This window comes from Sarcophilus harrisii, chromosome 3 (assembly GCF_902635505.1).
Source record: "Sarcophilus harrisii chromosome 3, mSarHar1.11, whole genome shotgun sequence".
NCBI lineage: Eukaryota > Metazoa > Chordata > Mammalia > Dasyuromorphia > Dasyuridae > Sarcophilus > Sarcophilus harrisii.
The window spans coordinates 582469788-582485525 of record NC_045428.1 but is presented as its reverse complement, the minus strand read 5'-3'; the positions used below and the strand labels follow the sequence as shown (position 1 = coordinate 582485525).

The 15738-nt window shown below is 43.2% G+C and overlaps 1 protein-coding gene across 2 annotated transcripts in view; it reads right to left on the bottom strand.

The window, feature by feature from the left end:
• MEGF6 (multiple EGF like domains 6) overlaps positions 1–15738 on the bottom strand; it is a 367229-nt gene that overhangs the window by 256948 nt on the left and 94543 nt on the right. For both annotated transcript variants that reach the window (XM_031962976.1, XM_031962977.1), the window contains exon 3: positions 7333–7437. In XM_031962976.1, the coding sequence (XP_031818836.1) occupies positions 7333–7437 (105 nt within the window). The remainder of the gene's footprint in view (positions 1–7332; positions 7438–15738) is intronic.

Below are 15738 nucleotides of genomic sequence, written 5' to 3'. Positions count from 1 at the left end.
TCTGGGTACATGAAACAGCTCTCAGTTTGCCTGGAAGGTGGAATGCCAGGAAGGGAAGGTCTTCTCTGCTGAGTGTTTCTTTTCTGAGTGGATTTGTCTTGCGGGATGGCAGGGCCAGAAGGATCCTTGGAGATTACCCAATCCAAGCCACTCCACCAGATGAACAAAAGAAGGCTCGCAGGGGTCCTCAAACTTTTTAAATAGGGGGCCAGTTCACTGTCCCTCAGACTGTTGGAGGGCCGGACTAGAGTAAAAACAAAAACTTTGTTTTGTGGGCCTTTAAATAAAGAAACTTCATAGCCCTGGGTGAAGGGGATAAATATCCTCAGCTGCCACATCTGGCCCATGGGCCGTAGTTTGAGGACCCCTACTCTAGGGAGTAAAGGGGACTTCCTTAAGACTTACCCCACTGAGCTCAGACTTAGAGATTTAGAGCTGAGGTTTTGAGTTCAACCCACTCTTATATTTTTACAGATAAGGACACTAAGAGAAGCAGAAGTGATTTTCCCAGTCAACAGCTAGTCATCAGCATAGGTGAGATTTGAACCCGGGTTCAGGGGCTCCTCCTTCCCATAATGAGAATGGGAGAGGGGGAAGGACTGAAGAAGTGAATTTTCCACCCCGTGAAGTCGAGAATCAAAAGTCAGTGTCTTAGGTTGGAAAGATTGGACCCTAAATGGGCTTTATTGCATGGCCTGGAATGCTTTTCTCCATTGTGCAATGGTGGAGACCAATCTCCTCATTTTACAAAGCAGGAAACCGAGGAGCCAAGGTCACGCGAGGATAAGTGGCAGGATGCTCTAACACTGTCCTTCCTGCCATCACACACTCCCTCCCTGCAGTCGTCTGCCTTCACCACCAATATTCTCTTGTCATAATGTCCCATATGAGGGAACTGAGACCGTGAGAGGTTGAGCCAAAAAGGGGAGAATCAGAAGCTAAAAACCAAGCCTTTTGATTCCAAATCCGGCACACTTTCAACTGCATGGCAGCTCCCCAACTCCTTAGCCTAGCATTCAATGCTTTTGTCTCTGCCAGGGCCCCTGCCCCCCATCCCCTCTGGGGGGAATAAGAACTAAATGGGGCCTCTCACCGGGCAGACTGGTGCCACATGAGCCCCACTTGGCCCCCACCACTGCCTCATGCCCTCTTAAGGGGGCAAGCTTTCCCAACCAGACAATAAGACCCTTTAGGGACCCACCTCCCCAACCCAAGACACAACTTGTGATTCTCGACTTCATAGGGTGGAAAGGGGCTCCTACATGTAATTTACAGACAGCTGCCCACCCCCAGTTCAAAACCAGAGCATTCTCCAGCTCTCTTGCCCCTCCCTGTGACCCCTCCCATTTTCTGTTTAAAGTCAAGAATTTGGGGGAACCAAAAAATATGTTCTTTATTTTCAAAGCTGCAATCAATTATAATTGGGGGGGTAGTTAAATATTCCCAAATGTGCTCGGGGCCTGTAGCGCCCAAATCCCACTATCTAGGGAGGAATGGGAAGTTTACTTTGTGATCTTAGGGGAAGAGAAGCATGAAGAATTGCAACCAACTCTATTAGGAAAGGAAAACAGGATCTGTCTCTCCCCCTCCCCCTTTTTCTTTCTTTCTCTCTATCTCTCTGTCTCTCTCTCTCTCTCTCTCTCTCTCTCTCTCTCTGTCTCTGTCTCTCTCTTTCTGTCTCTCTCTCACACACAGACACACACACACACAATCTCTCCCCTTTCTATCTTTATCTTTTTTAAGTATATTTCTGTCTATCTTTGCCTCTCTTTGTCCCTCTTCTTTCCCCTCCTCTCTTCTCCCCTCCTTCTCTGTCTCTCCATCTCTGTCTGTGTGTCTCTCTGTCTTTCTGTTTCTCTGTTTCTGTATATATCTCTCTCTATCCCTCTTCTTTTTTCTCCTACCCATGTGTCTCCAGCTGTCTCACTCTGTCTCTCTGTGTCCCTGTCTGTCTCTGTCTGTTTCTCTCTGTATCTCTCTGTCTCTCTGAATCTGTCTCTCTTCTTTCTCTCTCTCTCTGTCTCTCTCTTCTCTCTGTCTCTCTCTCTCTGTCTTTGTCTCTCTGTCACTGTCTCTCTATCTCTCCCTTTCTCTCTGTCTCTCTGTCTCTGTCTCTCCCTTTCTCTGTGTGTGTCTCTATGTCTCTGTCTCTCGCTCTGTCTCTGTCTCTGCCCCCCTCCCCCTCTCCACACACACACACACACACACACAATGGCAGAGGTTCTGGTACATGAGGAACACTTAGTACATCAAAATCTCACCTGCAAAACTCTGATCTTGAAGAATTTAATTAAGCAGGAAATGCCCCAGTAATGTCACCTGAAGGATTAGAATCATGGAATGCAGGTTTCTGGATTCATCTATTCTATTACATAAGAATTTTACCATTAGGAGCCAGAGAGGGGACCTCTCTTCCTCTATAACCATGAGCACAGTAGGAGGGATACCCCCAAATCTCTGCATCTAGATGAATTGCATCTCCCATTTTAAAATGTTTTCACACACACATGGACTCATACAGTCCATGAATCAATCAACAAGAATTTTTAAAGCACCTACTATGTGCCAGGCTCTGAGAATATAAAGACCAATATGAAACCCTTCCTACCCTCAAGAAGCTTACTTTCAGTTGAATTCTAGGGAGAATTTGTTTTGCACCTACTATGTGCTCAGTACTTGGCTAGACACTGACGGGACACCCATCTTCCATCTCTATGCCTTTGCATTAGCTACCCTCCATACCTGGAACATGTTCCCTCTTCCTTGGAGACCCAGCTCAAGCACCGTCCTCTGCATGAAGCTCATGGGTAGTGCCCTCCCTTCCAAACTACCTTGTCCTCCTCTACTTTGTACAGATTTGTATTTATGTTCTCCGTATCCCCATAGGTAGATACTCTGTCTAAACTTCTGTATGTTCATCCATGCTGTCTGCCCTGATACAATGTGACTTGCTTGCTCTTTTTGTGGTAACAAAGAATTGGAAAAGGAATGGATACCCATCAGCCGGGGAATGGCTGAACAACTGGTGATACATAAAGGGAATGGAATATTATTGTTCTGTAAAAATGGATGAACTACAGAAAGGCCTGGAAAGATTTCCATGAACTGATGCTGAGGAAACAAGCTGAACCAGGGATACATCGTACACAGTAACAGCAAGCTGTGCGATGATCAATTATGAAAGACTTGGTTCTTCTCAGCGGTTCAGAGATCCAAAGCAATCCCAACAGACTTTGGACAGAAAATGGCATCTACATCCAGAGAAAGAACTAAGGAGACTGAATGTAAATCCTAGGTTCATTTCTTTTTTTCCGTTGTTATTGTTTTTGTTTTTATTTTTCCCTTGTTTTTTCCCTTTTGTGCTGATTTTTATCTCCAAATATAATTCATAAAATAATATATATTAAAAATAAATAAGTAAATTTTAAAACAAGGTGAATTGCTGGAGAGTAGGGATTGTTTCATTCTTTATTTTTGTATTTCCAGTGGTTGGCCCAGTGCTTAGAACAAAGTAGGCGCTGGATACCTGGATATTCTCTGCCACTTATAATCTAAATCAGTGAACCTCCCTGGGCTTCAGTTTCCTTATCCATCAGCTTAATAAACTAGATTGACATCCAAGACATTCTACAGAATCATTTTTCTATGGCACAGATCAAAAAATCCAGATTGTTATCACTCAGGAGAGGATTGCTCAGGCATTCCCACTAGTCCCACTCATCCTTCATGGTCCTAACCCTGCTGAAGTCTCACTGGAGTCAGCACATGTCCTGGCCCCTTAAACTTACTCCCAACCTCCATGAATATCCATCCAAAAGGTACGGACAAGAAACAGTGCCGTAATCTTATCCTACCAGGGGTAAGAGGGTGGGGAAAGAAGGGGAAAGGAAGCCAGAATCTATTACTTTTGAAAGGAGGTGGGGATGGGCAGGGCAGCTAAACCCAGAAGGGAAGAAGTATTTCCATAAAATAAAATATTATTACTCTACAGATAGCCCAGTACCCAACAAATTTCTATAAAACTGCCTTACGTTTCAGGAACCCACGTGTCCTGAATAGAAATCTAGGTTTCAATTAGAGGAAGGAATAGGGATGGGGGAGATGAATTGAGGAGATACCCTGAAGGTTAAAGGTCAGTTAGTTGTCAGAGCCCATTTGCAAATCCTGGGAAAAGGTCAAGGTTCTGAGGCTGAGGCATCAGGGGGCACGTAAGCACTAAGAAGTCAGGTGGCATCTGCTTATGAATGTCCCAACCAGAAGTCCACCAAAGGTCACCAAGGCCACTCACATGGGAGCCCGGACCACAATGTCCATGGAAGGGACAAACGTGGGCCTGCAAATCCCATTCTGGAAAACACCCAACCAGCTTCCCCTTGGGCTGGTATTCCTGAACGGAATCCAGGAGCAGAGCCCAGGGGATCTCAAAAGGATTAGACAAATGAGATTTAATGGCCCTTTAAGCATTTCTTAATTTCCACCTGTAACCGTAATTAAAGTTCCTCAGGGGAGACTGGCCATGAAGAAATCGGTAATGGACCATGGGCCGTCTGACTCAGCATTCGGAGCCCCGCAAACCCACTGGCACGATGGGGAGAGAGCTACCTTTCTCACAACTGGCTCCCTGGTCCTCCGTCCTGAGATGATTCACCACCATCCAGTGACGGCCACAACAATTCTGGGGACTCCTAAGGCCATTTCCAAAGCAATTATCATTTATGAACATCTACTGTATATAGAGCACTGTACTGGGAGGGAGAAATAAGCATTTATTAAACACCTACTAAGTGCTCTACTAGTATTATCTTATGTAATCTCCACAACACTAATAAAAAGTTGGTGGGGTTTTTTCCCCTTTTTTAGAGAAGAAGAAACTGAGACAGCAGACAAGTGACTAACCCAAGATCACACAGCTACTGAGTGACTGATGGAGGATTTTACTAAAGTCTTTCTGATTCCAAATGTTGAGTTCAATCCTGCCCCAGATAATTACTAGCTGTATGACTCTGGACCAGTCACTTAACCCTGTTTACCTCAGTTTCCTCATCTGTAAAATGAGCTGGAGAAGGAAATGGCAGACCACACTCTAGTATATATTTATTAGCTGTATGACTTTGGACCAGTCACTTGGCCCTATTTACCTCAGTTTCCTCTTCTGTAAAATGAGCTGGAGAAGGAAATGGAAACGGTTCCAGGATCTTTGCCAAGAAAACCCCAAATGGGATCACAGAGAATTGGACACACCTGAACCACCACGATTCCCGCTTCCAATTGTTAGTACTCCTCCTCACCCCCTGAAATTACTTGGTATGCAAACATGACTGAACCCGTGCTTCTGTTAGTACAGACATCTCTCAGGTGAGGAAACCCCCTTTACCGACGCAGGCCAGCATCTTCTCGGCTCTTCCACCATGAGGAGCCAGAGGGGGGACCAGGAGCAGAGCGGAGCCACAGACAGCGGCCCACAGCACTGGCAGGTCAGTGACTGCTGGAGATGGCCCGGAGTCTGTGTCGGAGGTAGGATTTGGCCCAGACGGTGGCTCTTTTACTGCCTTCCTAGTCTCAAGGCTCACTCGGTGTTTCTCAAATCAGCCTGATCTCTCCCTCCCAGCAGGAGGACAAATGTGTGAATGACTGGCTTCTCAAAGATGGACCATGCCAGTCCCAAAAGGCTTTGGGCCAGGAAAGCTTCCCCACACACTAGCAGAGAGCCACTACCCCCTGACCTGCCCCAAACCTCTCCAGAGTCTCTTCTTCACTCCCCAAGTTGCCATGATTCCCAGAGTTTAGATGGCAGGAGAAAAGAAAAGGGAACATCTATCAGTCTCCATCAAAACCCTTCTCCTTCCAAAGCTTGGGGTCCAAGGAGCTACACTGGGCCTCGGTGGCTGCTGCCATAAAAGCAGGCAGCCCATTGCCTGTGCGACCAAGAACCAGGGTGTCTCCACTCTCCTCCTCCTTCACCTGTCTGCCTGGAGATGCAGAAGCAATGAAGATTCCCATTCCACTTGCGCAAATTCAGACTCCCGTTAACCCAAAATTAATTTATGTTGTCAAATGTTAACTGTGCACCCACCAAGGCCTGGTAAAAGCAAAAGGCTATCAAGAATGGCAGCAAGATGGGAGGAGTCTGAGCTCCAGAGGGAGGGATCCAACTTCTCAAAGACACAAAGCTAGGTGGTAATAAAGCCGGCATTTGAACCCAGATCCTCTGACTCCAGAGCCGTCGTTTTTCCCGTTGTACTCAAAAGGTATCAGGGTAACATAGAAAGAACCAGACTTGGAGACAGAACGACCTAGGATCAGTCTCTCTCTGTGGCACCTCCTCACTGCATGACCTTGAACCAGTCATTCAACCCCAATTATGCTCCCAAGCAGCCCTTTGAGGCTCAAGTGTGGAACAGGAGACCATCTTTATTGTAGAACTTTCTACACCAATAAAATTTTTAAAAACAGATTTCTCCCCCAAAAGAACAAAGGAAAAATAAAAGGATGATCATATATTAGCTACATGATCTGGTACCAGTCATTCAACCCCAATTAGGGTTCCCAAGCAGTCCTCTAAAGCTGAAGTACAAAACATGTGACCATCTTCATAGTAGCATTTTCTATACTAATGAAATAAAAGATAACATTTCTCCCCCCCCCCAAAAAAAAGGATCATCACCTTGGAACAGTCACTCAATCCCAATTAGTGTTCCCAAGCAGCCCTTTAAGATTGAAGTGTGGAACCGGTGGTCCTCTTTATTGTATAACTTTATACACCAATGAAATAAAAAATAGGGTTCTCCCCCAAAAAGACAAAGGAAAAAAAAGGATGATCATACATTAGCTGTGTGACCTTGGACCAGTCACCCAAACCCAATTATGCTCCCAAGAAGTCCTCTAAGGCTGACGTGCAGAACAGGTGACCATCTTCATCAGCAGAACTTTCTATTCCAATGAAATCAAAGACAGGGTCCCCACCAAAAAAGATGATCACATATTTGACTTTGCATAAAGACCCATTTAACGTCCAAAACATTTCATAATAGGAGAAACTCGGATTTCTCTGACGCCTCAAGGTTTGGAACAGCCTCTGGTCAGAGGGTGTGACTGTGATCACACAAGTTTTTTAAGGGAGGAAAGTATCAGCCCATGTGCACACAGCTAGCCAAGGGACTCTGGAAAGGAGCACGTGGACAGAGACACGCTCAGGGCTCCCCAGACCCTGGATCAGGGAAGGTAAAGGCCGTGGTGTTTCTCACTCAGTCCCTCCCCAGCCTCCCCACCACCAGGCCCAGCACAACCGCCCACGTGGGAGCGGGGGCCGAGCAGCAACTGGATCCTACTCACCGTACTGACAGCGGGGGCCCTGGAAGCCGGAGGGGCAGTGACACAGCTGGGCTGACCCTTCAGCGCAATTCCCTCCATTGAAACAGACTCCGTAATTGCAGACAGCTGGAGGCAGGAGAGAGAGGGGGGAGCGTGAGAAGGGGGACGAGAGCCCCTGGGGCAGGTCATGGGCAGCAAGGGGGACCTCGCATTCCACAGCATCTCTGCTCCTGGATGTGTCAGTCAAGGGGACAGCCTGACAAAGGAAGGGGGGCCGGGGGAGGGCTGGGAGAAAAGGGAGCTAAGAAACTATTCCATGAAACTGGGGCGGGGGAGACAGAAATGGAAGGAACACAAGGCCTGGGTGCACCAGGGAGAGGCAGAGGTTCAGACACGGATGCCCTGCTCTTCCTGCAGCCCAACTCAGCCTTCCCCATTAGCTCCAGGCCCCTGGGTACCAGCCAGGAGCCTGGGGGGGAGGCTGGGACAGAGAATGTCTTGGATCAACTAAGAGAACAATTTCTACAATAACAATAATAAGGGGGAAAAAAACAACTTGGAAAGGTTTAAAAACTCCATCAATGCACCGAGTGATCCTAAAACCAGAGAACTGATGAAGAAAATGGCCCCATCCCTTGGGATGGAGAGGGAGGTATGAGCAGCTCTGGGCACAGCTCATGGGAGGGCTTTGATTTGCATAATTAATTCTTTGCCTATTTGTTACATGGCTTTAGGTTTGCTTTTTTTTTTCCTAATGGGAGACAGGAGGGAGAGAAAAATTAATATTGGATGAAATATAAAAAAATAAGTGTTTTTTTTTTAAATCAAGGAATCCTGCCTTTCTGCTTATCACTTGTGTAGTTTGAAATAAATCTTTCAACACCACTGGGGCTCAGTTTCCTCATTAATAAAATGAGAGATAAGATAGAGGGCTTCTGAAGTCCATCCTAGCTCTAGTCCTATGACCCATGACCTATGACCACCTACTTTATATGTGACCCTTCCTTATTTTGGATCTCAGTTTCTCCATCTGTAAAATGAAGGAGTTGGATTCTGGGATCTCTGAAGTGGCTTCCAGCTCTAGATCTATGACCTACCATACCCCTTTCCCAAAAAATGATTCCCCTTAGCACAGTGGTCCGACAGACATTGACGTTTCATTGCTACTTCCCTTTGTTACCTACGTGGAGTATAGATTAAGAGCAATCCTGATTAAGTGTCTGGAACAGCTTTTTTGTGGTTATAAAGAACTGGAAAAAGAGTGGACGCCCATCAAGTGGGGGATGGCTGAATAAGCTGTGGTATATGGAGGTGATGGAATATTATGGTTTTATAAAAAATGATGAACAAGCTGATTATAGAAAGGCTTGAAAAAATTTCCATCAACTAATACTGAGTGAAACGAGCAAAACCAGGAATACATTGTACACAGTAATAGCAAGAATGTGTGAGGATTGACTATGAAAGACTTGGTTCTTCTCGGTGGTTCAGTGATCCAAAGCAATCCCAATAGCCTTTGGACAGAAAAGACCATTTGCATCCAGAAAAAGAACCATGGAGATTGACTGTAAATCAATACATGCTGTGTCACTTCTTTTTTCTATTTTTTTCTTTCCCCAAGTTTTTTCCTTTTGTTCTGATTTTTCTCTCTCAGCATGATTCCTAAAGCAATGTGTATTAGAATAAATTAATTATTTTAAAAAGAACTTTAAAAAGTTCTTTAAAAAGAACTTCCTCTGCTGAGGAAGTGAGGTAATGACTGAGTTTCTTTTAGAGAGAAGGAAGGAGGAAGTGTGATAATGATAGAAGGGGGAAAGCACTGGACACAATTAGGAAAACTTGGGTTTGAATGTCCCTCTAATAATAGCTCTGTATCTCTGGATACGCCTCTTCTCCGTTTCTACAAAATGGGGAAAAGACACTTTGACTACCCAATTCATCAGTCTAGTGTGAGAAGAGCCTTTTGTAGACCTTAATGCGATCGATAAATGTCAGATGCAAGTCAGGGCTCAACTATGTCTGGAGACTTGGTTGCTATTGGTATTTTGCGATGGTGATGGTGATGTTGGTATTAATGACAGTATAAGTGTTGATATTGGTGGTAGTGGGGCAGCTGGGTGGTGCAGTGGGTAGAGCACCAGCCCTGGAGTCAGGAGCACCTGAGTTCAAATCTGACCTCAGACATTTAGCATTTTCTAGCTGTTGTGTTACCCTGGGCAAGTCACTTAACCCTAATTGCCTGAGGGAAAAAAAAGATATTGGTGGTAATGATGGTGGTGATGGAAATGTTCTTGGTCTTGGTCTTGGTCATGGTGATATTGAAGTTGATGATAATGGTGGGACCTGGGAACTTCAGAATCAAGAAGACCTGGGTTCCAATTTAACTTCTGACTCATACGGCAGTCATTGATTCCCTATACCAAAGGCTGCTCTCTAAATCCCAGCTTCTTAAACTGTGCTTTGCGACTTCATATGGGATCCTATACCTGAATGTGGGGGCTCAGGAATTATATGTTTTTATCAGGTTTATTTACCTCTTTTCTATAGATAGACTCTGTAAAAATGTGTTGGATGGGAAAAGTCCTGCTCCAAATTACAGGGCAGGCACCCATGTACATGGGGAGAAGTTTCCTGAATGTGCACACCAGTTAAATCACAGGACCACTTCCTCTTCTTTCCCCAGTGATCTATGGATCAGCAATTATTATGTAACTGGGGGGTCTGAGATGCCTGGAGCACTCTGGGATTAAAGGGATTACCCAAGCTCACCCAGCCAGTAGGGGATCGAGGCAGGGCTGACCCCAAGGTCTCCCAACTCCATCATTATTGATGCACGCCTTCTGTCATCTTCACACTGGAGGAAGCGCTTTCCGCTGCAGCCAACTCCCCCGCCAAGAACCAGCCCCTTTCTGAAATTAATTCCCACCATGGAATAGAGCTGAGGCTCTTCTTCCCTTCCAGTCGGCTTCTTCTTCCAGCTCATCAGCACCTTCAGTGACAGCTGCCAAAGGAAGCAGGAAATGCTTCTCTGGGTCCCCGCAAACTCTTGCTTATTCAGAGGTCGCTGGGGGATGAGGGGCCTCATTGGCTACAAGACACCTGCCAGGAAGGATCGACAACCTCCTCCCCCCCCGCCCCAAAATACCTCATCCACCGTTCATATTTGTTCCCCCGGGTTAAGCTTGGCTCTCTGCAAACTTCTCAGGCTTCAGAACAAGCCTCATAGAAAACATTCCTTTTTATAAAGAAGGACATTGAGGCTCAAGGTAACTCCCCACAATACCATCAATTTATCCGGCTGCCTGAGCACATCGTTGCTGTCCAGCAGAACTCTGGGATATGGTTTTAGCTCGTAAGTGGAACCACCAGGAGTGGAATTCAGGGTTTCTGACTTCTAGTACGCTGTCCTTCTCACTAAATCATCCCTTACACGGGGCACTCACTCACATGTGTTTGCCAGAAAGAAGGGGGAGCAGCTACAGAAAGTGCAGAGAGAATGGGGGCAAGAGAAAAGGGGATGATGGGAGGAGATGGTGCATTCAAGATGGAGGCTCAGGAGGACGAGGACAAAATATTTCACTGGAAAGCGTCACGGACCTGACTGACTCAGGACAAAACCCTGAGCAAAAATATCTTCTGATTTCCTCTGAAATCTCCCACTTAAAATACTAACAAATGTCTCTTCCTCAGCCCCCAACTCCTCAAAAGTCTTATGCTTAAGGGAGCCAAGCATTTAGAAAAATGGGCTTAGGAGGAAGTTTAGTGCCCAAGAAAGTGTCAGCCCAAGGAACCTTCCATTAGATTATTTTATAAGTGAGAAAATCGAGGCAGGTAGAGTTAATGACATGCCAGGGTCACAGAGCTAGTAAGCATCTGAGGCCACATTTAAGTCTTGAGCGGCTCTCAATATATTTATCAATTATGAAATTCTATTTGACTTGTAAAGTGCTCTATGACCGGGCTCCTCCCTACGTCTTACACTCCAATCTCACCAGCCTCTTTGTTCTCTCAAACCATATTTTATCTCTCAATCCTGTCCATCAGTCAACTAGCATTGATTAATCAGCTACTATGTACTAGCCACTGTACTAAGTCCTGAAACTACAAAAACTAGCAAGGATCTGAAGCATGATTTGAATCTAGGTCTTCACAGCTCCAGGACATATGCTTTAAAATACCATATCACCCTCACAGTCTAAGGCTCAAGATCTAGATCTTTCTCATATGAACTTTTTTTTATAAATGTAAATCCCCATCCTATACTTGTGACACTGATTCCTTGAACCAAAGGGTTGGACTTTACATTTATCCCTATTCAATTCTATCTGATTAAATTCAATGTTTTATCCCTATCAAGATTTTTTCAGGTATTCTCTGTCAACCAATATGTTAATGATTGGTCCGAGATTCATGTCTTCCACCCCAAGCATCTGCTAATTAGCAATAGATGGATAGTTATCTGACTATAGTTATAATTATCTATATGTAGATAATTATCTGATTATAGAGTCAGATGAAGCATTCCATCTGACCCTTCTTCCTCATTAATTAATTTAAAAAATGTATTAATTTAATTTAAAAGACATTAATTTAAAAAATAATAAAAGATGGCATCTAATATTTTTTAGCCATGATCCTTTGCTGATCAGGGAACCCTACTGGAGACCTTCCTCCAAGCCAACACTGGAGCCATTCAAGACCAATACTGGGCTCTGTTCATTCTACCAGTTCCAAATACACCAAACTATATCATCAGCTAGCCCTATCTCTCCATCTTGTCCCCAAGGAAAGCATGCATGACCTTACCAAATTGCCTTACTAAAATCCAGGGAGGGACTTCGATAAATCTCTGTTGAAAGAATAAATGAATTCTTCATGTTTGGTCCCAATCACTCATCTCCAGTTGGGAAAGAAGAAACTCAGAGTCTCAAGTTCTCCTCCAGGCCCCAAGGTCCTGCCTCCACCCAAGACCCATATATTCTCTCCTTCTAAGATAAATTACGGTTCCTCTGTTTCCTTTCTGGCCGGGCCTACTTTCCAAACCGAGAAGCATTTCTCCCTCTTCATTTCCTTCCACACCTGAGGAAGCCTCTGTCTGATTCTGGCATTTGTTTGGAATATGGAAGACAGCCTTCTGACCTTCTTGGAAGATGGAAACTTAAAAGAGAGTTTAGTTTCTTCTTAAAGAAAAAAAATTAATTTGATTCTCTCCTTGTTCCTTTGAATTAAGTATATCGAGCCTTCTGAAGCTCCCCTGCCCATTTATTTAAAATTATGACTTCTAAGATGAAATTCAAATTTCTTAGCCTGACATTTTAGGTCCTCCTACCCACCTGCCTATTCTAAATTCAATGATTCCCCTTTACCCATGTTAGACTGGCTAAGCTATTCATTTTCCTGTTTTTGAATAGGCTGCAATCCTCTTGGAATTGGAAGGAAACTCAGAAGAGACCACCCTGTTCTGTATCCAACCAGGAATCCCCCCAATAATCCTTCACTCCATTGATGAAAAACTCACTACCCCATGAATTCAGTAGTTGAAAGAGAACAGGCTCTCAAATGAAAAGGGTAGCTAAGGGACACTATAGTGGATAGAGTTCCAGGGCTAGAATCAAGATCCATCTTCCTCAGTTCAAATCCAGCCTCAGACACGTATTAGCTATACAAAACTGGGCAGGTCACTTAACCCTACTTGTCTCAGTTTCCTCATCTGTAAAATGAGAGAGGTTGGACTAGATAGCATTATAGGACCTGTTAAATGATGATTTATGTTACTTTTCAGGGTATTTTTGGTAGATTCTCCTTTTTTGTGTATAAATAAGGATATTTTTGCTTCATAGAATGTTCTATCGACAAGCGTCATCCTTCCTCACTCTGAGAAGGTAAATGAATGGCTACTGTTTGCTACAGCAACATAACTTTTTACTTAGCTATATCCATAATGAAGGCCTTTCTTCCCCTGTTAGGATATATGGTTACTAGAAGTTTATTCTTCCTTCCCTTATAGCATCTAAGTTAGTATTTATATAGAATAATAAAAAAAATTAAATTTAAAATTTAAAAATTCTGATAGGTCCTCCTTCCAGCCAACAACCCAAGCCATCCTTCTTGGTTGTGAGTGGACAATCCAAAGACAGAACTTCCTTGGGAAAGCCACAGGTTCATAGATTTAGGCTCATGATCTTTAATCATGTAGGGTTTAATTGCTTGTTGCTTTCAGCCCTGAAATAGCCTGCCTCCACAATTATGTCCTCATAGGTAAGTATCCACCTGGACCCCAAAGTCCCGAAGCCCTGGGATTATTGATTGGATTCTTCATACCCCCTTTTGCTTTACCTCAAATAAATGAATAAATATTCTAATCTCATACTCTCATCTCTCCTTACCCAATAAAATCTCTCAAAGATCCCAAAACAGAGACTGGGAAGCAAAGGAGACAACACTAATGATCATCCTGAAAACCCTCAATGGTCTGGAGCAGAGGACCCAGCTTTAATACACATCAAGGATGAAATTTTACCAAAATAAAAAGAGAAAACTGGGAAGCCATTTTTGGAAGATTGTTTCATTAATATACCCCTCTCCCAAATCTGGACAGTGACTTAGAAATCATAATACACCCTTCCTGTGTCCAGTCAACTAGAAGGACTATCCTCTAATAAATCTCTTTTGGACATGTAAGTCTCCTTATGGGTTCTCCTTTCATTTCTCTAGCATGGCTCCCATTATAAGAAACTAACCTTAATGTTGGCTTCTGGATCTCTGGATCACAATCCCTCATCCCCATTAGAAATATAGTTCAATGGAAAATGTATTAATTTTGAAGTCAGGGGATATGGATTCTGAGCCTAACTCTGATGCTACTTATGTGAGTTCCAGGAAGGCTGACTTAATCAAAATTATTGGATTATAGATTTAAGAGCCAAAAAGCGTCCTCCAAAACCAACTAAGGCAAATGAGACTCGGAGAGACTTAAGTGTCCATCTCCCTACACAAGGACATTTGTCCCCAGATGGAGGAGATGGAATGGGTGGGAGAACTGATGTTACCTTAAAAGAAAAACAAAAACAAATTCACCCAGACACCCCTCAATCCACATGCTTCCATGAGTAGCCCTAACTTAGAAAGGAGGACCATTTCATGTGGGGGCAGCTCCCCAAATCCAGGTCTCTTTAAATCAAGGCTAAACCTTCCCCATGGCTATACTAAGCCAAATACATCTTTCTGCAACTGATACCCAGTCTTCTTTTTTATTTTTTTAAATAAAAAGTCTATTTTTTTCCAGTTCCCATTATTCTTTTTTCAAAGACATTGGATTTGAAGAACACCCAAATCAAGACACAGAAAGAAATTTCTTAAGTCCAGGTCAGGTGCTGCCGTCTTCTCCAGGAAGCTTTGCCCAACTGATTTGGTTAATAATGACCTTGAAGAGATAAAGCAGCATGGTGGATGGAGCACTGCACATGGAATCAGAGAGACATGGGTTCAAATCTCACTTTAGCTAGTCTAACTGTGATTCTGGAAAAAAATCACATAACCTCTCTGTGCTTCCATTTCCTCATCTCTAAAATGCAGGGATTAAATTCAGTCACTCTATGATCTCTTTGAGCTCAGGATTTGTAGCCTATGCCTTCCCTGGGCCTCTATTTCCTTTTCTGCAAAATGAAATGTTTAGATTAAATAGCCTCTAAGGTGATTCCAGCTCTGTGTATGACTATCAGTTTCTTTATCTAAAATGGGGGCATTGGACTAGATGACCTTTTAGCCCCTCAAGGCAGGTAGGTGTTGCAGGTATCACTCTCCCAATTTTAAAAATAGTTTAAATTTGTTTTTTGACAAGGCAATTAGGGTTAAATACTTGCCCAAGGTCACATAATTAGGAAGTATTAAGTGTCTGAGATCAGATCGGAACTCAGATCCTTCTGATTCTAGGGCTGGTGCTTTATCCACTGCACCCATTATTCTCCTCATTTTAAATACAAGGGAACTAGAGATCAGACAAGTTAGAAGTTAACTCCTCAGTCTGACATCAGATGTCCTTCACAATTTGGCCCCATAGGCTTTTTCCATTTTATTTAATATTTTTGGATATATTTAATATTAAATATATTTGATATTGCTATATGATAATTTATTTGATATTAATATTATATTTGATAGTGATTTTGATATACTTGTTATTTGATATTATTTGATAGTGATTTTGATATAGTTGATATTGATATTTATTTGATATTGCTATTATATTTATTTAATATTATTTGATATTGATTTTGTTTTTTATTCATATTATACTTATATGATAATGATTTTGATGTTTGTTATTATTTGATATTGATATATTTATTTTGATATTATTTGATCTAGATTTTGATCATTTGTTTATGATATATATTTTTCTATTCAATATTATTTGATATTGATTTT